Source organism: Molossus molossus, unplaced genomic scaffold (assembly GCF_014108415.1).
Source record: "Molossus molossus isolate mMolMol1 unplaced genomic scaffold, mMolMol1.p scaffold_m16_p_14, whole genome shotgun sequence".
NCBI classification, from domain to species: domain Eukaryota; kingdom Metazoa; phylum Chordata; class Mammalia; order Chiroptera; family Molossidae; genus Molossus; species Molossus molossus.
In genome coordinates, this window is record NW_023425349.1 from 83,376,149 (window position 1) to 83,398,381 (window position 22,233).

General features: G+C 47.4%; 1 protein-coding gene across 1 annotated transcript in view; it reads left to right on the forward strand.

Moving 5' to 3' along the window:
* The window catches only part of ACO1 (aconitase 1), a 61,851-nt gene that overhangs the window by 26,242 nt on the left and 13,376 nt on the right, over positions 1–22,233 (forward strand). Inside the window, exons 5-13 of the mRNA XM_036261137.1 lie at positions 9,382–9,451; positions 9,563–9,746; positions 10,238–10,377; positions 12,087–12,258; positions 15,437–15,537; positions 16,551–16,667; positions 18,703–18,862; positions 20,270–20,405; positions 21,365–21,449. Of these exons, the coding sequence (XP_036117030.1) occupies positions 9,382–9,451; positions 9,563–9,746; positions 10,238–10,377; positions 12,087–12,258; positions 15,437–15,537; positions 16,551–16,667; positions 18,703–18,862; positions 20,270–20,405; positions 21,365–21,449 (1,165 nt within the window). The remainder of the gene's footprint in view (positions 1–9,381; positions 9,452–9,562; positions 9,747–10,237; positions 10,378–12,086; positions 12,259–15,436; positions 15,538–16,550; positions 16,668–18,702; positions 18,863–20,269; positions 20,406–21,364; positions 21,450–22,233) is intronic.

The following is a 22,233-nucleotide window of genomic DNA, read 5'->3' on the forward strand; positions in this document are numbered from 1 at the left end:
TCAGCAGAAGGAAGGAAATAATAAAAATTATAGCAGAATTAAATGAAATAGAGAAGAAAAAGACAATAGGAAAATTAATTCAAGAACTAGTTTTTGTTGTTTTTTTTTTTATCCTCACCCGAAGACATTTTTCCATTTTTTATTCAGATAGAGTGGGAGGGAGAGACAGGAAGAGAGAGAGAAATAAACATTGATGTGAAAGGGACACATCGACTGGCTGCCTCCCGCACGACCCAACCAAGGCCAGGGACAAACTGCAACCGAGGTACGTACCCTTAGCGAGAACCGAACCCGGGCCTCTCTGGACCGCAGGCCGACGCTCTAACCTCTGAGCCAAACCGGCCAGGGCCAAGAGCTAGTTTTTTAAAAAGTCAATAAAATTGACAAACCTCTGACTAGACTCATTAAGGGAAAAAGAGAAAGATTCAAATACACAAAATCAGAAATGAAAAAGAAGTTACTGCAGACACCACAGAAATACAAAGGACCATACAAGAATAATATATGAAAGACTATGTGCTACCAAATGTAATAACCTAGAAGAAATTGAAAAGTTCTTAGAAATATATAACCTTCCTGGACTGAATCATAAAGAATTGGAAAATCTAAATAGACTGATCAACAGTAAGAAAATTGAAACAATCATCAAAAATCTACAAAGTAAAAGTCCAGGGCTGGATAGCTTCACTAGTGAATTCTAACCAAACATTCAAAAAAAGATTTAAGCCCTGGCCAGTGTGGCTTTATTGATTGGGCTTCGTCTCATGCACCAGATTTTAGTCTCAGTCACCAGCAGGGGGCGTGCAAGAGATGGCTGATCAATGTTGCACTCTCACATCTGTGTTTCTATTTCTCCTCCTCCCTTCCTTTCAAAAAAATCAATAAAAACATTTTTAAAAAATGTAATACCTAATTATCTCAAACTCTTCTAAAAAAATTACAGAAGATGCAGTACTTCCTAACTTATTTTTATGAGGCCAACACTACTCTGATACCAAAACCAGGGAAGGATAACAAAAAAGGAAAACTACAGATGTTCCTGATGCATACAGATGCAAAATCAACCAAAATACCAGCAAATCGAATACAACAATACATTGAAGAATAATACACCATGATCAAGTGGGGTGCATTCCAGCGGCGCAGTGATAGTTCAACAGAGCAAATTGATTCATGTGATACAACACAAACAAAATGAAGGCTAAAAATAGTATGAGCATAGCAATAGATGCAGAAAAAGCATCTGACAAGACACAACATCCGTTTATGATTAAAATGCTCAATAAAATGGGTATAGAAGGAAAGTACCTCAACTTAATAAAAGCCATATGCAACAGGCCCTTAGCTAGTATACTCGGTAGTGAACGGCTGAAAGCTTTTCCTTTAAAATTAGGAAGGATGCCCATTTTTTTGTGTTTTTTTTTTATCCTCACCCGAGGACATTTTTCCATTTTTTGTTCAGGTAAAGTGGGAGCGAGAGAGAGGAACAGAGAGAGAGAGAGAAACATCGACGAGAAAGGGACACATCGAGTGGCTGCCATCCACACGACCAACCAGAGCCGGGGACAAACCGCAACCGAGGCACATGCCCTTAGCGGGAACCGAATCCCAGTCTCTCCGGACCGCAGGCCGACACTCTAACCGCTGAGCCAAACCGGCCAGGGCAGGATGCCCATTTTTAATTCTGTTATTCAACATAGGATGGAAGCCCTAGCCCGAGCAGTCAGGCAAGAGAAAGAAATAAAAGGCATCCTTACTGGGAATGGAAAAGTATAATCATCACTTTTTGCAGATGACATGATTCTTTATATAAAAACCCTAAAGACTCTACTGAAAACCTGTTAGATACAATAAACAAATACAAATTGCAGGCTACAAAGTGAATGTATGACTCATTCCATTCCTATGTACTGACAATAAAATCTTATAAAAAGAAATGAAAAAAATATTCCTTTAGCAATTGCAATAAAAATGATAAAATACCTAGGAATTAACAAAGGATGTGAAGAACCTTATATAGACTGGAACTACAAAACATTATGGAAAGAAATTGAAGACAAAGAAATGGAAAGATATTTTGTGTTCGTGCATAGGAAGAATCATGGATAAAAATAGCCATGTTACCCAAAGCAATATACATATTTAATCCAATCCCCATCAAAACCCTAATGGCATTTTGAAAAGAGAACAAAACAGCAGATGAACCACAAAGAATTCTGAACACCCAAAGTAATCCTGAGAGAAAAGAACAAAGCCCAGGTATCACACTCCCTGACTTCAGATTATACGACAAAACAATAATCAAAACAGTATGGTATTTGCAGAAAAACACACACCGGCCATGGAGCAGAATTGAGGACCCAGAAATAACCCACATACATATGGCCAAATAATTTTTGACAAAGGAGCCAAAAACACAAGAGGAAACAAAGCCTCTTCAATAAATGGTGCTGGGAAAATTGGAAAGCCACATGCAAAACAATGAATCTAGATTATCTGTCACCATACACAAATATAAACTCAAACTAGATAAAGACCTAAATATAAGATCCGAAACAGTAAAATACATAGAAGAAAACATACCTACCAAACTTTTGGACCTTTGTCTTAGGATTTTATTAATTTGACCTGAAAAAGCAAGGGAAGTAAAAGCAAAATTAAATGAAGGGACCATATCAAACTGAAAAGGTTATAAAAGAAACCATCCACAGGACAAAAGGCAGTCAGTCAAAGGGAAGAACAACACCCCCCGATCAGGGGTTAATATCCAAAATATATAAAGAACTCATATAACTCAAATTCAAACAGTTTAATTAAAAAATGGGCAGAGGCCTTGGCCGGTTTGGCTCAGCAGTTAGAGTGTCGGCCTGCGATCCAGAGAGACCTGGGTTTGGTTCCCGCTGGGGGCACGTGCCTCGGTGGCTGTTTGTCCCTGGCCCTGGTTGGGTCGTGCGGGTGGCAGCCACTCTTGATGTGTCTCTTTCACATCGATGTTTCTCTCTCTCTCTTCCTCTCTCTCTCCTTCCCGCTCTATCTGAACAAAAAAATGAAAGGATGTCTTTGGATGAGGATTAAAAAAAATGGGCAGAGGACCTTAACAGACAGTTCACCCAAGAAGACATACAAATGGCCAACAGATAGATGAAAAGATGCTCAATTTCACTAGCAATTGGGGAAATGCAAATCAAAACTACACTAAGATACTGCCTCACACTTACTAGAATAACTATTATCAACAAGACCATAAATAACAAGTGTTGGAGAGGTTGTGGAGAAAAAGGAACCCTCATTCACTGCTGGTGGGAATGTAAATTGGTACAGCCACTATGGAAAACAGTACGGAGGTTCCTGAAAAAATTACGAATAGACTTACCATATGTCCAAGCAGTCCCTCTTCTGAGTATCTACCTCAAAATTTCAAAACATTTATTCATAAAGATATGCACCCCTGTGTTCATTGCAGCACTGTTCACAGTGGCCAAGACATAGAAACAACTAAAGTGCTCTCTGATAGAGGATTGGATAAAGATGATGTGGTACATGTATTCAGTGGAATACTACCCAGTCATAAGAAAAGATGAAATACAGCCATATGTTATGACATGGATGGATCCTGAAAATATGCTGAATGAAATAAATCAGGTAGAAAAAGTCAAGAACCATAGGATTTTACTCATATATGTAAGACATAAAACTGAAAGCAACTGATGAACAAACAAAAACTCATGGACAAAGACAACAGTATGGTGGTTACCAGTGGAAGCGGGGTGGAGGGCAGTGAAGGGTAGAGGGGTCGAGAGCATGGTGGAGGAAGGAGATTTGACTTTGGGTGGTGGGCACACAATGCCACACAGAAGATGTAGCACAGAATTGTACACTGGAAACCTATATAATTTTATTAAGCAATGTCATCCCCCAAATTTAAAAAAATTTTTTAAATATATCTACAACCCCTTCCCAAAAAAGAGTATGTATTTAAAAATAGTGAAACCCTGTGGACACACGGGCAAAGGAGAGTTGACATTTACAGTAAAAGAAAATGTCAGCGGTAAGCAGTATATAAAGCCTTTTCAACCTTACAAGTCATAAAAAAGTAAGTTTAATTTTTGAGATCCATTTTCTCTTATCAATATAGTTAAGATTAGGAAATAAACATTAATTATAAAGGTGCTATGAAGGAGACACTTAAACACTGCTGATAGCACTGTAACTTAAATGATGAAAGCCACATGTATCGAGACCATTCGAAACCAGTAACCTTTGTCCTGGAATTTCCACTTCCAAGCTTACCTGGTACAGATACAGAAAAAAGCTTAATGACTGAACAGTGTTCATTAAAGTACTGTTTATGATCATGAAAATCTAGAAGAATCCAAAATGTACGATAAAAGAATGATTTATTAAATTATAGTACATCCTCAAAGTGCATCATTAGGTAACGTTTATAGTTATATTTATGATGTGCTACATAATACTTAGGTCAGGGAGCTCAATGAGCCAGGTGTAAATCACACATATCGAGTGATCTCAGCGAGATGAAAAGTTACACAGGGATTAAAAGATTAGAAGGTGTGGTGGTATACTGCCATTATTTCTGGGATTGTAATCGTTCTTTATTTTTATAATAAGAAGTTAATGTTTTATAATAAAGCATCATTTAAGAGTATGGAATAAGTCATTCAAAGGGGAAAAGGAAATCATTATTTGCTGCTTTGGGGATTTAAGCTGGTTTCATTCAGCCTCAAGAGAAATGTAGAAACTGGTCATTCTCAAATTCATGTTGCCAGTGTCCAGACCAGATAGATTCTAGATGAAGAGATCTGCTGTGTCCTTAACTGGCGCTTCTTGGAACAGACAGACTGGACACTTGCCAGCTCGCTCATTCCTTTGGACTCTAAACCATCCTTAAGCAGCATGGCTTTTTTTTTTTTTTTTTCACTTAAATCACATGAGCTTAATTTAATGTTTTGATTTCAAAGGAAGAGTTAAAAATATATACACAAAATGTTAATCCTATTTGAAATTAGTGATGTTGCCTAAAGTCCCACTTGAGAAGTTATAAAAAGCAGCCTCACAAAATCATGGCCAAGTAGATCTTTCTTGGAAACTCATTGCCATGGATGGATTGACCCCGTTTTGCTGGCCTGGTGGAGGCAGAATTGTAATTGTTTTAATGTCGAAAGTCTTTAGACTCACAATTCACGGAGCTCCTGACTTAAGCAGTTAATTATTTTTGGTTATCACCAAGTTGCATGTGATTTTTTTTACCCTTTAAATGTTGACATCCATCAACTGTGGTTTTACTTTTATATGGACCTTTTTTTCATTTACACTGTAGTACAGAAAACATTATTCTGAAAACAGCAAAGTCCAGGGATGAACTTTGATTCTGAATTGATACCCAAATCTTTTTTTAATTTTTGTTTTGATTTTGTAATTAAACAGACATTTCTGTTAGGGGTGTTTTCATTGGTGGTGTGTTGTTTTAGTTCTTGAGTTTGGTTTTGCAATCTCTTTCCTCATGTTTGTAAGGAATTGAATGTGATATGTCTCAACCTTTGTGGAACTGTGTGCTCTGGGCTTATGTCCAGCTGTTTCCAGAAGTGAAGCAGAAAAGGGGTAAGAGGTGGTCGGGTGGTCAGTTTTTTCAGTTAAACGTTTCTGAGCTCTTTGCTTGGTTTGAATAGTATTAATTCACCTCACACCATCTTTAGGAATTAAGGATCTAACACACTACTGTAATGTTTTACAAAGTTATCTTAGGAATTTTTTTTTTTACTCCCAACAAGAATATCATAACAATTTTCGACTAGATTTCATGAGTGTGAAAACTGTCTCCTTTGTAAGAACTGTCAGTGACTTTCTAGAGTACCGTTAGCTGTCATGCTCAGAAACTTCGAAGCCATCCACATCTGAATTCAGATGCTGACACTGACAAGTGTCCTCCGCAGTGAGTGAGACCCCACAATCGGAGGCCTCACTGGTTTGAGGACATTGGGAGTGGTGCAGAAATCTGAGTTCTAGGTCTGTTTATTCAGGTCACTAACTAGAACTAAGTTAATTGAGCCAAGGTGAGCACAATCGACATTTTGTTTTCATGAGTCAACAGGGTTTTTACTGGAGTTAATAGATCATAAAATGGCCTAAGCATTTCTGACTCTCCTTGTCCTGTAAATGTGTTGTTCATATCAAATTGACGTTCCCAGCATTCTCTGGGTACACGTTCCCTTCCGCCCATGTCCCTGCTTCTGCTGTGAGAAGCCGAACCCCCTGGAGCGCAGGCGAGAGGGCAGGTGGCGCCTGGGAGCGAGCTCAGGGCGAGGGCGGGCGTGGCGGGGCGCGGAGGCAGGGCTGCGGGTCTCAGGGGGTGATGTTCCTTCCAAGGGGCTTTTCCAGAAACGTCAGACCCGTTAACAGACCTGCTGTGCACCAACCAGTGTTTGTTCAAGAAACAGGTTAGCATCGAAGAGAGATTGGTAAGCACCTTTAATGCAGTTACTAAGGTGGTGACCAGGCGGCGGGGCTGGCAGTCACTTGATCTGGTCCTGACGGATGTTTGTCACAGAGAAGAGCCAGGAAAGGTCCTGCTCTGAAAGGGGGGGGGGCTGGGGGGGGTAGGAAGGCCCGGGGAAAGGGGCTGGGGCGTGGGCACGCGGGGTGTGTAATGCTGGAGGCTTGGCCTAGCGCAGTGGTTCTCAACCTTCCTGATGCCGCGACCCTGTAACACAGCTCCTCATGGTGTGGGGACCCCCAACCATACAGTTATTTTTGTTGCTACTTCATAACTAATTTTGCTACTGTTATGTCTTAGGCGACCCCTGTGGAAGGGTTGTTTGACCCCCAAAGGGGTCACGACCCACAGGTTGAACCGCTGGCCTAGAGGCTAGGAGAGGCTTAAGGAAGGCTGAAGACTCACTGAAGGACTTTTATAAAGCAAGAGATTTGTACCTTATTTAGAAAATGAGAAGCCATTGGCAGAGTCAAGATGGATCATGGTCTATATTTCAGGAAACTGCTTCTGGCACATTACAAAAGATAGGTTGGAGAGATGGACAGAAGCCAGTGAGGAGCTATCACTGCTAAGTGGTGGGACAGGAGGTCATTAGATAAGGACAGACAGGGGTGAGGACAAGGTCTAGGAAAGAAGGCCAAGCATGAGGGTTTGCCCGCCGAGTGGGTGGGGCCCGAGGTGTCCCCTTCGCAGCCGCCCAGGTACACTGGGAATGGAGACAGGTGGGACTCGGACGATGGAGCCCTTGGTGTGCTGGTGAGGAGCTGAGACCTTGAGGGATGGCTGCGCCAGCCGAGGGTCTGCGGATCTGGGGTCAGCAGTGCTGTCCTGCCTTGTTCCACTCTGCAGGGTCTCTCCTGTCTCTGTTGCTTCGCTTTTCTCTCACACACACACCCTCCCAGACATTCATTCTCTGTGTCAGGAATCAGCAGACGTTTTCTGGAAAGAGTCAGTATTTCAGGCGTTGCTGGCCACATACCGTCTTTGCTCTCGTGTGTTTTGCACCCTTAGAAAGGTAGACACAATTCTTCGCTTCAGGGCCAGACAAGCAGGTGTTGAGCTGCGCTTGGCCTCCAGGCTCTAGTTGGTGGACCCCTGAGCCGAGGCCGTCTCGGATTAATTCCATCACAGCCACCAACACTGTCCTTGGGGGATATTCACCTCAAGAGGAAAAGAGGGGGCAATCAGCATAGTAACGGGATGTGTTTTTGTAGAGGAAATACTAAGTACCTCCAGTTCTTTTCTTCCCAAAAAGTGCCTACCCATCTGCATCAGGTTGACTCCCCCTCCCCCTTCAGTGTACATGGACTCATTTCTCTTGGAAGGCATTTCTGAGCCCAGTCTGAATGTGTGTCCCTCTGTGAGTGCTCTCAGGGCACCGTGGACTTCCCGAGTTGTGACAGTGGTAGTCGCACGCCTGTGATTGCCCGCTGAGTCCCGGGTCTGTCCCCAGGCTCAGGCCCAGGGGCCACTGCACACGCTGTGTTTGCACCATGAGTTCCCTGAGCACCGTGGGCACCGGTGGGCTCTGGATCGTTAATGAGGGAAGTGAAGGGCAGGTGAGGGGTACAGTGGTTCACGTAGAGGCCCCAGGACTGTCAGACCTGCGCTCAGCTGTGATTCACATGCATCTGACCTTGGACGAATGACCTAAACGTTCTGGGCCTCGGCGTCCTCCTGCAGGTTGGGGTGCTCGTCGTGCCCATGTCAGGGTGGTGTGGTGACTGAGTTCCTGTGTGTAAAGCACTTAGCGCCTCGGACAGAACCTCGCTCTTTCTCTCCTGCCATCCGTGCTGCTTGTTACTCCTCCGACCACGTCACAGCCACCCAGCCACTGTTTCTGCCACTGCAGCTGCAGGAGGGCCGTGCGGCGGAGGGACTGCGCATCACCGAGTCAGACTGCCTGGCTTTCAGTCCAGTGCCACCCTGTCAGCTGTGCGCTCCCGAGCAGCTTCTTACCCTCGCTGTCAGTTTCCTCTTTTGAAAATTGTGGATATTAGTTGCACCTAACTCAAAGGGTCATTATGGAGACTGAATGAGAACATGAATGTAAAGCATGAAGAGTAGTGGCCGGTTCCCAGTAGTGTAAGCATTAACCAGGAATGAAGTCAGACTCGGGTCTTAGCTGTGACTGTGACCACCCTTCCCCGTGTTAGCTCAGGCTGGGACACACGGTTTACGAGCACCTTCTGTGCACCAACCTGTGAAGTTGCGACTACGATTTATTCTGCCTTGACTCAGAACAATGCAGTTTGATTATAAAAGTCCTGGGAAAGCTTCTTGATGCCCTACGTTGCCTGTGTCATTTCCGGTGGGCTGAACGCTTTGAGTCAGCCTCAGTTTATTGCCTGGGCTTCACAGACGTGCTCAGGTGGCCCCGTCGTCCTCCGGGACCTCCGTTCGGGAGGCGGGAGCCCCGGATTCCACAGAGGCCTGTCCCTCCTGGCCTCGCTCCTCCATCTCCCAACAGAAACATGAAGATGCTCCGCCCAGAGAGGTGTCATGACGGGGTTGTGGACTAGAGGAGAGGAGAGAAACAAGGGTTCTTTAAATACCTCAGCTGCTGTTGTCTTCGTAAATGCCTTGAGTCTGTTCCTAGGGGTCCCACATTATGATTAAATTAGTTTTAACTTAAACCCACTCAATATTTTTCTACCTACCATGTTTAAGAGGATTGTAGGAATCACTTTAATCAAACAGTAATTCTTCGTACTTTTGTTAATTGCCTCTCCTTTCCTGTGTGAATGAATGTATGATACCCCCCAGCAGGCCTGCAGATAACATTACCATTTTGTTTATTCATCACCAATATATCTGACAAATAACATTGTAAGCCTGAAAAGTGTACATTTAGTTTTTCTCTCTGACAGGGTAGACAGTTTACAGAAGAATCAAGACCTGGAATTTGAAAGAAATCGAGAACGATTTGAGTTTTTAAAGGTATGGGCAGAGTTAGCTCCATTGGGCGATTCTTCGTGTCTGTGGGTGCGAAGGTGCCAAGTTGAGGCGTGTGTGTCCAGCATTCACCGTTTCTCTGCTTTTCCATCCTAGTGGGGTTCCCAGGCTTTTCGCAACATGCGAATTATCCCCCCTGGCTCAGGAATCATCCACCAGGTGAACCTGGAGTATTTGGCAAGAGTGGTATTTGATCAGGATGGATATTATTACCCAGACAGCCTCGTGGGCACGGACTCGCACACCACCATGATTGACGGTTTGGGCGTTCTCGGCTGGGGTGAGTGCCCCCGTAGACGCTGTCCTGCGGCATGTCCGTAATTGATGTTGGTACCATTACATCCCAGTAGCATGAGTTTGCATGACTACAGGAATCGGAGAGGTATTTTTGTCTGTTTTTACTGCTGTATTTCCAGTGCTCAGAAAAATGCCTCTTGCCTTTGGAAGAAAGAACTGGACCAGCGATTAGAGACATTTAGAATAAATGCAAATCACCTGGGGTGTCTGTTACACATGGAGATTCCTGAACCCCAGTCCACTTGGGTGGAATCAAGGGGATTTTGATGAGGTGTTTGGGGACCACACTTAGAGAAAAACTCATTAAAAATTCTATGGAGGGAAATAGAGAACAGATCATTGCTTCTTTTAGAAACATGGCTCTGTACTAGTACGGCATTGTAACTGGGTTTGTTACCTGTTGATGACACTGAATTATGCCGCGGGTGTGGTGAGGAATAATGACAGCACTGTTTTCTCTGCCGATCCTCACAGGTGTGGGGGGCATCGAGGCGGAAGCCGTCATGCTGGGTCAGCCCATCAGCATGGTGCTTCCCCAGGTGATTGGCTACAGGCTGATCGGAAACCCCCACCCTCTGGTAACGTCCACTGACATCGTGCTGACCATCACCAAGGTAACATATGCTTCCTCTTCCGTGGTCTTGGAGATGGTCACAGTGACAAGCGGGAAATGTGTGACAGATGTGGAGCCCTCTTGGTTCCATGAGCCCTGGAATGTTAGCAAACCGTATGTGGATGACATTAAAATGAGACGGGAGAAAGGGGAATTCTGTGGTTCAGTCTTAGGTGATTATGTTCATTTCACTCTTCTGTGCCCGCATAGATCTTTTTCTTTTAACATTTGTTTGAAATTGTGTAATAACTCAAATACACAGAAGTGAAGAATTCATATGCCTACCACGTAGACAGCAGATGAAAACACTTTGCCAAATTTGCTTTGGAGCTCGCGCTCTCTATTTTTTAAGAAATAAAATGTAATATTTATGGTGTAAGCCATCTTTGTTCCTAGAAATAACCAGTATCCTGAGCTCCTAAGAAACATTCCCAGGCATTTGAGTACTTTTACTTCATTGTTCCTATGGTTCTTCTTTATGTGTAAATAACAGACTTTTTCTGTGAATAATGTTGGACTTTTTTAATTCCCTTTTCTGTACTGTAAGTTACATTACTATAATGTATGCTTCTGCAAACTGGAAAATATGTTTTTCCCCTTTTTCTTTAGCTCTTTTAGGGAACAGTCTTTTTTATGTGATTTGCTTACTTGGCAAAAAGAAGGCAGTTTTTATTTTGAAAGATTATTGGAAAAGTAGTTTTTTTATTATCACAGACATAATTTTTTCCAGTCATAGAGCTTGGAGCCTTGGGGTATTTGGGATGGACAGTCTACTGGTAAAGACCCAGAAAAGTCTCTCTTTGATTTATTTAATCTCTATAGAATTTGCAGTTGGATTTATTTGAATACACTAGCTTGTCGTAGATGTCTGCCTTGTTCTTCATTTGTGGAACAATATAAAGGTTGTACACAAAATTTCACGTTACCAAAAGAGCTTGTCCCTGTGGCCACCCACCCACCGTCCATGGAAATGGTTTCCTGTGGGGAGTCCGTCACGAGCCCCAGCCTTGGCCCGCGGCTCGCTCGGCAGAGACACAGGAGTCCGACTGTCTGGATCTTTGGTTACATTAGCTTGTACATGTGTTTAGGAAATTTGTGTATTATACCCTTGAAAACAGCCATTGACTTACTCAACAAGTACACATCATCATTTATTTGAGTTCAAAGAATTTCATTTTTAGCACTTCGAGGCATTTCCAATGATCTCATCAGAGAGAAAGAGTGTTTCTCATTTTTAAAAACTATTCTTAACATTGTTATCTGTGTTTATGGCATTACCTTTTTTGGGAAGAACTGTTTTGACATAATTTTAGATGTACAGCGGAGTTCACGTAAAGAGGATACAGAACGTTCCCGTCACCATTCTCCCGGCTCCCCAATGTTATCTTACGTGAATGTAGTACATTTATGTTAACGAAGATGCTGACGTTGTTATGAATAGCTCGATTAAGTCAACTAGAAACTTGGCCAGTTTTTTTAGTAATGTGCCTTTTCTGTTTCAGTATCCAGTCCAGGATACCATGTTATATTTAGATGGTGTTATTTTTTAAGTTTTATCTTTAAAGTAATCAAAAACTGTGTTGTGCTGCCTTACTACTTCTGTGTGCTCACGAGGTCAGTGTGTAAGAGTAGCGAGGTGGTGATAAGGGGGTAGTTCAGCATCTCAGATGTGGTCTGTCAACTCGGAAACCCTTCTGTTCTGCCGCTCAGCACCTCCGCCAGGTCGGGGTCGTGGGCAAGTTTGTCGAGTTCTTCGGGCCGGGAGTCGCCCAGTTGTCCATTGCTGACCGAGCCACGATCGCCAACATGTGTCCAGAGTATGGAGCGACTGCTGCCTTTTTCCCGGTGGATGAAGTTAGCATCAAGTACCTGGCGCAGACGGGTAAGCGAGATGCCAGGGGAGGCAGGGCCCTTCGCAGTGGCGTGGAGCCTGAGGCTGGGAGCACCGCCCTCTGCCTCTGGCCCTCGGGTGCACCGGGCCAGGCCCCATGTCTTCCTCCTCTGTGGAGTCGGAGTGATTGTGGGACTTCGGGAGACACGAGGTAGACCTGGTCCGGCCAGTGGGAAGAGCCCAGGTGCTCTGGAAGCCTGCCTGGTTGCGCTGCTTCCTGCTGCGGTTTATTTGACGTGCAACAAGCGATCTTAGCGATGCCGATGACTGCCGAGTGCCAGGCTTTTGGGAGGCATTTGCCCTCATCCTCTTTACAGATCGATTAGGTAGATTGATTGATTGATTTACGAATAGGAGAGAAAACTAAGGATTAGAGAGGTGGGGTAAATAGCCAAGCTAATGACTACTGGAGCTAGTCCCCAAACTTGGGGCCGCCTGGCTGCTCCCAGGCACGGCCCTCGGTGACATCCCTCTCACGGCGTCCAACAGGGAGAGGGAGGACTGCGTCCGAGGCCATTTCAGAACGTCAGTGGTTCTGTAACTGTTTATTTGTTTAGAAATTTGACTTTGCCCTTGGCTGGTTTGGCTCAGCAGTTAGAGTGTCGACCTGCAGACCGAAAGGTCTTAGTTTCGATTCCTGGTCAACGGCACGTACCTGGGGTGCAGGTTCGACCAGGACTAGGGTTATGCGAGAGGCAGCCAGTCGGTGTATGTCTCTCACACGTCAACGTTTCTCTCTCTTTCCCTCACCCTCCCTTCCAGTCTATTTAACACTCAATGGCAAAATATCTTTGGGTGAAGATTAACCAAAAAGTAAAAGAAATTTGACTTTAGCTTTGAGAAGGTTTTTTGTTTTTTTGTTTTTTAATTTCTCCAGTTTATTTTAAAAATATTAAATATTAAGTATTCATTTAGTCATTTCTTATTCATATCTGAGTTAAGTCCCAGACATACAGTAGTGAACTAGATAAATTCTCTGCCTTCGTGGAGGTTACATTCCAATGAGGGAGACACACAGTGACCAAGTTAACAAATAACTATGTAACTATTTATGTGGCGTTATATTTATAAGATAATGAAGAAGAAATCGTGGGGGCGGTTGACTAGTCTGGGGGTGCTGTTTTATACACCTCAGTGAAGGGCTCGTGGAAGTGAAACTTGAACACGTGTGGGCGGGAAGTGGGGGACGCCATGGGAAGGGGGTGGAGGAGGTGTTTGCCAGGCCGAGGAAGCCTCATGTGCAAAGCCCAAGACAGAGACAGGCTCCGTGCTCAGGGACAGCAGAGCCCATGTCACTAGAGTCCAGGGATGAGGCCATGGGAGGTGAGTGGGCTGGGGCCAGATCCTCGCGGGCTTGCGGGCCACAGTGATCAGTTGGGACTTCATTCCGAATGTTTTAGGGAGCCACCGTGTCATATGGAGCAAGAAGGTAACAGGAAACAGTTTTATTTTTGATGCCTCACTCTGTGTCAGAGGTGGAGGAGACCTTTTATTTCCCATAAGTTTCTTAAAATCACAAATAGTTATTAGGGAGAAAGGAACAGACGCCCGCCTTCCCGGCCACATCTCGTGTTCCTGCAGTGGCCGGGATGTCTTTGGAAACAAGTAGTGGGCACTCGCGGTGAGAGCTGGTGTACGTCCCCACATAAGCCCCCTGAGAATCACACACTCCGGAGACTCGGGCCTTCTCCCTGACTTCCTGAGGAGCAGCCTCGTGTGACAGTTAAGATTGTCAAGAAAGCTTATTTTTAAAAAGTTGTTATTAAATACAACCACATCGAGCCTGGCCAGTGTGGCTCAGGGGTTGAGCGTTGACCCATGTGACCCAGGAGGTTGCTGGTTCAATTCCTGGTCAGGGCACATGCCCAGGTTGTGGGCCCGATCCCCAGTGGGGGGCATGCAGGAGGCGGCCAGTCGATGTTCTCTCTCATCAGTGTTTCCATTTCTCTCTTCCTCTCCCTTCTCTCTCTAAAATCAATAAAGAAAAAAAATATTTTAATACAGACACATCGAAATTAATTAATTGATATTCCTCTTGATCTCCAAAGGATTTGAAGGGAAAAGGATATAGAAATTAGAGAACAGGGAATCAACCAAAGAGGGGAGGGGAGGGGAGGGGGAAGGGCTGCAGCCCACCGGGCATGCTTCCTGAGCCTTCTGCAGCCGGCTCTGGTGATCAGATGTGGGGTGCTCGTGTCAGGTTCCTGCTGATGCAGCATTATCAGTTCAGACAGGACTTCGGAGTCAAACTCGGGTTTGAATCCTGGTTCTGTCATTTGCTGGCTGTATTCCATGGAAAACTTACTTCATTGTCTTCAGCCACCATTCAACTGTGGGGAGTGGAGAATAATGACAGTAGTTGTCTCGTGAGGTCGTGATGAAGGATTAGAGATTGAGATAATGCATTCCAAACGTTTGGCACACCGCGCTGGGCACACCGGAAGTGCTCCTTGCTGGTGATTTGTGGTAACAATAATAATGTGTAATGCTGAGAGTCGGGCCGGTTGAAGGCAGAGGCTTGGATCCTCCTAAACGAGGGGGGCAGTAAAGGGAAGGGGGGTACTTCCAGGTAAGGGTGGACTGGCACAGCCTCTTCCTCAGGAACAGCGGGCCAGTAAGGCCCCTAAGGGGTGCAGGGCCACTGGACTGTCAGCCTGCGCGCTGCAGAGCAGGCGCTGCATGACAGGTGCTGCGGGGCGGGCGCTGGGGGGGTGCTGGGGGGCAGGCGCTGGGGGGGTGCTGGGGGGCAGGTGCTGCACGACAGGTGCTGCGGGATGGGCGCTGGGGGGGTGCTGCGGGGCGGGCGCTGCAGGGCGGGCAGTGATGTGTGAGTGCGATGCAGCCCACTTGTTTAATTGCCAGTGGAGGCAGTAGCTGATGCTCTTTTTTCTTTTCTTTCTTCTTTATTGATTTTAGAGAGAGGAAGGGAGAGGGAGAGAGATAGAAACATCAATGAGAGAGAACATCGAGTGGCCGCCTCCTGCATGCCCCCCACTGGGGATCGAGCCCACAATCTGCGCGTGTGTCCTGACCTGGAATTGAACCAGTGACCTCTTGGTGCAGGGTCGACACTCAACGACTGAGCCACACCGGCCGGGCAGTAGCTTATGCTCTTGTAACCAGGTCCCATTAACCTCTGCTGCTTGTTACCTGTCAAACGCCCGTCTAGGTCGCGATGAGGAGAAGGTGAAGTACATTAAGAAATATCTTCAGACAGTGGGAATGTTTCGGGATTTCAGTGACTCCTCTCAGGACCCGGATTTTGCCCAGGTACGAGAGCGCCTTCACCGCTTGGGTTTCCTCTTCCCGAAGGCGGGATCGCGTCCTGCATGCTTTTTCTTGGAGGTATAGTTGCAGAAAATCCGTCATTACCAAGTCAGTGCAGGAGAACAACGTATTCAGAGGCTAGAAACTAAAAAGATAAGGAGCCGTGAGCATAACAAACGATATGACTTCTTCCATTTCTTCTGGCCTTAAGGTGGGGTGTGCTCCCCTTTGTGTGCAACTAACTCCTCTTATGTAGAAGAGCTTGGAAGAAGGACTTCACTAGAAGGTCTAGAGTTATTCAAGGACTAAATTCTTCAAAGAAATGGAGGTGAAAACATGTCGGTTATTTCTGATGTATCCGAGGACAGAGCCTTCATTCATTTCCTGGGCTGCCAGCCACGTCCACATTTCAGTGGGGCCCTCATTTTGCTCAGGTTATATCGAGGGAAGGAAGTGCTCCGTTGGACTGAGGCCCACTTCCTGGCATTGATGATTAAGGGCTGCATCCCTCCCACATCATCTTAGAAAAAGTACAGTGGGTTATGTACCATTTCACTAAAAGCCCATCCCAGACTAACTTAAAAGTAGGAGCTGCTTTTCACAGATGGTCGAGTGGAAGTCCCTGGGCAGAGCTGCAGTGCCCACCGGTCTTCCCGAGAGGGGCAGGGCCGCCTGCGACCCCCGCTCTTTAGGTGACCATCTTCAACTTTGGAAACTCATCCCTTCAGTGTTAAAATGAACGTTGAGCCCTGGCCGGTTTGGCTCAGCGGTTAGAGAGTCGGCCTGTGGTCCCGAGAGACCCGGGTTCGGTTCCCGCTAAGGGCATGTACCTCAGTTGCAGTTAAATGAAAAAATGTCCTTGGGTGAGAATAAAAAAAAAAAAAATGAACGTTGACCTCCAGGGTTTTGAACATGGTGTTGAGTTTTTATTGTTGTGGTGTTTTAAGCCCTCTGGCATGGCTTATGATTTTTCTTTGTGGGTTAATGTCAGTTCCACTTTTCCTTCGGGGGCACAGGTGGTGGAATTAGATTTGAAAACAGTAGTGCCTTGCTGCAGTGGACCCAAAAGGCCTCAGGACAAAGTCGCCGTGTCAGACATGAAAAAGGACTTCGAAAACTGCCTTGGAGCCAAGGTAAGTGCCCAGGAGACAGGTGGAGGTCGTCCTCAGCCCTGGCCGCCCCGCTCTGCTTCTTAGTGCCCAGGAGACAGGTGGAGGTCCTCCCCAGCCCTGGCCGGCCCTGCTCTGCTTCTTAGTGCCCAGGAGACAGGTGGAGGTCCTCCCCAGCCCTGGCCGCCCCGCTCTGCTTCTTAGTGCCCAGGAGACAGGTGGAGGTCCTCCCCAGCCCTGGCCGCCCCGCTCTGCTTCTTAGTGCTCAGGAGACAGGTGGAGGTCCTCCCCAGCCCTGGCCGGCCCTGCTCTGCTTCTTAGTGCCCAGGAGACAGGTGGAGATCCTCCCCAGCCCTGGCCGCCCCGCTCTGCTTCTTAGTGCCCAGGAGACAGGTGGAGGTCCTCCCCAGCCCTGGCCGCCCCGCTCTGCTTCTTAGTGCCCAGGAGACAGGTGGAGATCCTCCCCAGCCCTGGCCGGCCCCTGCTCTGCTTCTTAGTGCCCAGGAGACAGGTGGAGGTCGTCCTCAGCCCTGGCCGCCCCGCTCTGCTTTTAGTGCTCAGGAGACAGGTGGAGGTCCTCCCCAGCCCTGGCCGCCCCGCTCTGCTTTTAGTGCCCAGGAGACAGGTGGAGATCCTCCCCAGCCCTGGCCGCCCCGCTCTGCTTCTTAGTGCCCAGGAGACAGGTGGAGGTCCTCCCCAGCCCTGGCCGCCCCGCTCTGCTTTTAGTGCCCAGGAGACAGGTGGAGGTCCTCCCCAGCCCTGGCCGCCCCGCTCTGCTTTTAGTGCCCAGGAGACAGGTGGAGGTCCTCCCCAGCCCTGGCCGCCCCGCTCTGCTTCTTAGTGCCCAGGAGACGGGTGGAGGTCCTCCCCAGCCCTGGCCGCCCCGCTCTGCTTTTAGTGCCCAGGAGACAGGTGGAGGTCCTCCCCAGCCCTGGCCGGCCCCGCTCTGCTTCTTAGTGCCCAGGAGACAGGTGGAGGCCCTCCCCAGCCCTGGCCGCCCCGCTCTGCTTCTTAGTGCCCAGGAGACAGGTGGAGGTCCTCCCCAGCCCTGGCCGGCCCTGCTCTGCTTCTTAGTGCCCAGGAGACAGGTGGAGGTCCTCCCCAGCCCTGGCCGCCCCGCTCTGCTTCTTAGTGCCCAGGAGACAGGTGGAGGTCCTCCCCAGCCCCGGCCGGCCCTGCTCTGCTCCTTCGTGCCCAGACTTCTTTTTACCCCACTCCGTGCTAACTCTTCCTGAAGCCTGGCCATGAGGGCATTTCTCCTCCATCCTAAAGTGCTCAGTGCCCCTGCCCCTATTATCCAGGAACCAAAAAGCTTCCTAAGAATACTCCACCGTCTGGAAATGTAATCACTCCACCTTTTAAAAGCTTGTCCGCTTTCCACACGACTCACACGTTGTTCACTCTGCTTGCCCAGCCTCTCCTGGCCCTCGTGCTTCTGTCCGCTCAACTCCCCACCCGCGTGTCTCTTCCCGTTGGCCGGCCTGCCGACCAGCTCGCCCTGACCGATCAGCTCATCTGATCGATAGCTTGTCCTGACCAATCAGCTCGCCCTGATCGGTGCCTCGCCCTGATCGATAGCTCCCGCGCAGAATGGCCTCAGGTCTCCGAGCAGAGAAGCCTCTGCTTCATCAGCACCTTTAGGGCACTGGATTAGTTGAATCTGACCACAACAGCACCTTTTCTAAATTTCCATCGGCTTAGAGTCAGTGACCTCGGTCCATGTTCATTAAACTCTGTAGTAACATCATTGAGTTCTACTTAGACCAAATTTGAACTAAATTTGTAATTTTTGCATTTCTATTGTTTGAGTAGGAAGGAAGGAATTGTTCATGTCAACGCGCAATAAGATTCAGAATTATGACTGCTGTTTGCAAAGATTTTAAAAATCTAAAGGAAACTTGAATTTTTCTGTGGCATTTCAGAGTTTATTGGCCAAGATATTTGTGTTTTGTTAAGTATTGCCCTTTAAAATTATAATTCCCAGAGTATTTCTTCTTTTAAAGTGAGAACTTTTGAACAAATATATGTGTGTATGTATAAAAAATTTTGTTTTCTACAGCAAGGGTTTAAAGGGTTCCAGGTTGCTCCGGACCATCATAACGACCAGAAGACGTTCATCTATAATGACAGCGAATTCGCCCTCGCTCATGGCTCCGTGGTGATCGCCGCCATCACCAGCTGCACAAACACCAGCAATCCGTCTGTGATGTTAGGAGCAGGTACGTGCATCCGAAACCCTCCTCGCGGCCGCGGGGACGTGTGGGTAAAACCTCCTGAGACGTGAAGGGGGGGCTTAACCAAGTTCCACATGTGGGTCCCTGAGCCTTGTCTTTTCCAGATGTAGGAAGTTATTGGCCCAGAAATGCTTACACAGTAAATAGTGTCCAAAGCAAAGTGTTTGAAGTAGAATGCGTAGTGCATATAGTCTTTAGATTAACACAGAAAGTAAGTGGAAGAAAGCAAAACAAGGTGAGTGTCTGGTAAAGCACAGAACCTTGTATCAGACTTCAGAAGAAATAAGCTGCTCTCCCCTCACAGGCTGTTCTCAGAACCACCCCCGACAGGCCTTGTTCTGTGCAGTGCATCTGTCTTCGGTGTATTGTCGAGGGCACCTCGTTAGGGCACAGGCGCTGGTGGATGAAACTCACCAGCTCTCATGCGATTCTGGGGAAGTCGTTAATACGACTCGCAGAGCCCGTCACTGTAAGTCTCTGGTTTCCACGTTGAGCGTCCCCTGCACTGAGTTGTCGCGCCCCTTGTGCGCATCGATCTCAGTTACAACCCCCTTTCCTCGGGAGGTGGGCGTGCGTAGGGACGGCCTCTGCCTGAGCAGCCCGCTGTTGCCAGCTCAGCTGTTTTTGTCTGGCACAACCCAGCTTCCTTAGGACAGGTCACCAGCTTCCTGTCTCTTCATCCCCCCACTCCTCTTTCCTTCCTTCTTGCTTCTGTGATGCGTCCTAAGACAGCACCCAGGGCCCTGCGCTTGTCTGTCTGCTGAGAGTCCAGTGGCCCAGGAGCTCTTGATCTTTCACTTTAAGAAATATCTGTGGCCCGGCCCATATGGCTCAGTGGTTCAGCGTCAACCTGTACACCCTGAGGTCTCTGGTTCGATCCCCAGTGGAGGGCATGCAGGAGGCAGCCAATCAGTGTTTCTCTCATTGGTGTTTCTATCTCCTTCTCCCTTTCTTTCTAAAAATTAATAAAAACATTAAAATATATATATATCAGAGGACTAGATTGTAACATCTAGACTGACTATTCCTCACCGGCCAGTACACGATTCAGAGGGCCCTGCCAATTAGAATTTTCATCTAATAAAATGTAATTGGAAAGATTACTTTTTCTCCCCAAATTAAAAATTCATTCTTTAATATTTTCCTAAATAGTTTTAAGTTTATCTCTTAAAACACACACACACACATTTTCTCATTCTTACGGCTGATTTGAGTTGACCGCGTACAGGTGAGTGGCTTTGGGCCAGGGGACTGGGTTCCGGTAGGCAGCAGAGGTAGCAGGAAGTGCCCACGTGAATGGAGCTCTGTCAGGCGGGGGCAGGGATGCCGCGGAAGAGTCCCTGGTGCCCAGGTAGGTCCACCCACACCGTGTCTGTGCTCCCCGTGTCACAGGCTTGTTAGCCAAGAAAGCTGTGGACGCCGGCCTCAGCGTGAAGCCTTACATCAAAACCAGCCTGTCTCCTGGGAGTGGCGTGGTCACCTACTACCTGAGAGAAAGCGGAGTCATGCCCTACCTGTCTCAGCTGGGGTGAGGGAGAGTTTCCTCTTGCCATTGCCTGTGTGGTACCCTCTTCCACATGTATCTTGCTTTGTCATTTGTAACAGATGTAAGTCTGTCATTTATTGTGTAGTCTTTGTCAGATGGTGAGGGGACTCGAACACTTACATCCCAGCAGAGCAGGGCCCTCCTGTGGACAGTGGCGCTGGCCGCTCCTTACAGGAGCTGTGTGACGGGCAGGGCAGGGCGGGGTCCGGCCTGTGCGGAACCCTCTCTGCCACGGGCCAGCCTGGGCTCTGCAACTGAGAACCTGCCCTTCGGAAAGAAAAGCGTCATTTACCGTCTAAAAATGTTCCTGTTCCTTCAAGTAAATTAGTTATTTGTTGCCAGGTTCAGTTTCTCCAACTTCCCCATTATTCCTAACTCGGATAACAGAGATTTTATTCATGTGCCTCCTAAAAGTTAGAAATCTTTGGGATTATACAATAAAAGTAGTGACTAGAGCCCTGGCTGGTTTGGCTCAGCAGTTAGAGCATTGGCCCGCTGACCAGAGAGTCCCGGGTTCGGTTCCCACTAAGGGCATGTACCTCAGTTGCAGTTTGTCCCTGGCCCCGGTTGGGGTCGTGTGGGTGGCAGCCACTCGATGTCTCTCTCTCACATCAATGTTTCTCTCTCTCTCTCCCTCTTGCTCTATCTGAAAGTGAATGCAAAAATGTCTTAGGGTGAGGATTAAAAAAAAAGTAGTGACTAGAGACAATACATGGAATGTTTTATTTCAACTTTTAAAAATTTTAGATCATTCCATTAGACTTCTTTTTATAATTAACTCAAGAAGAAGTCTAATGGAATGATCTGGAAGGGATGCTCCCAGGAATGGAAGCTGGATAGGAGCAGCAGCACTACACTTACTCCATGAGCTGCCATCCCTTTAATCTCGGGGACTGTTCCGGCGAGGGGCTCGCTGAGAATTCTGTGCTCCCGGCTTCCAGGTTCGACGTGGTGGGCTACGGCTGCATGACCTGCATCGGCAACAGCGGGCCCTTGCCGGAGCCCGTGGTGGAAGCCATCACTCAGGTGAGTCCAGCAGCTGTGCGTCTTCAGAGCCGTGGCCTCTTTTCCTGGGATGTGTGACCACAGGGCTGGTAATTTCCAGAAGGTTCAGGGAAGCAGCAGGCGTGGTCAGGTGTGGTCTTCGGAGTGCTAGACTCACTAGCCAGATAACCTTGGGCAAGGTAATTAACCTTTTTTTTAAAACTTTTATTTATTGATTGATTTTAGAGAGAGAAGAAGGGAGAGGGAGAAAGAGATAGAAACATTGAGAACATCGATTGGCTGCCTCCTGCATGCCCCCCGCCCGGGGATCAGGCCCACAACCTGGACACATGCCCTGACTGGGAATCCAACCCCGTGACCTCTTGGTGCACAGGCCGACGCTCAGCCACTGAGCCACAGCAGCCGGCCAATTGACCTCTTAGTACCTGAGCTTTCGCCACTGTGCCCTGGAGGTGATGGCAGTGCCTGCTCCCTGGACCGGGAGCATTGAGGCCAGAGTGGCGTGGGAGCTTTGCGTGGCGCCCGGACGAGGCGCTCAGCAAACGCAGGGTTTGCCGCAGAGGGCTCCAGGCCGTTTGCTGGGTCACCTGCACACGTTCCACGTCGGAGGAGTCTTCTCTCACGTGAAGCACACTGAATTGCTTGGCTTGGTTCTTACCCCAAATTCTGTACCGTTGACAGATTCTATTTGGTTTGCTGTGTATGAACCAGAGTCCACATAAGTCGGGGTGGCTTCCTTTAACTTTGAACTTACAGCCATTCCCACTGGCCTTAGGCCCCAGGCGGCAAAATAACGTTTTCTCAT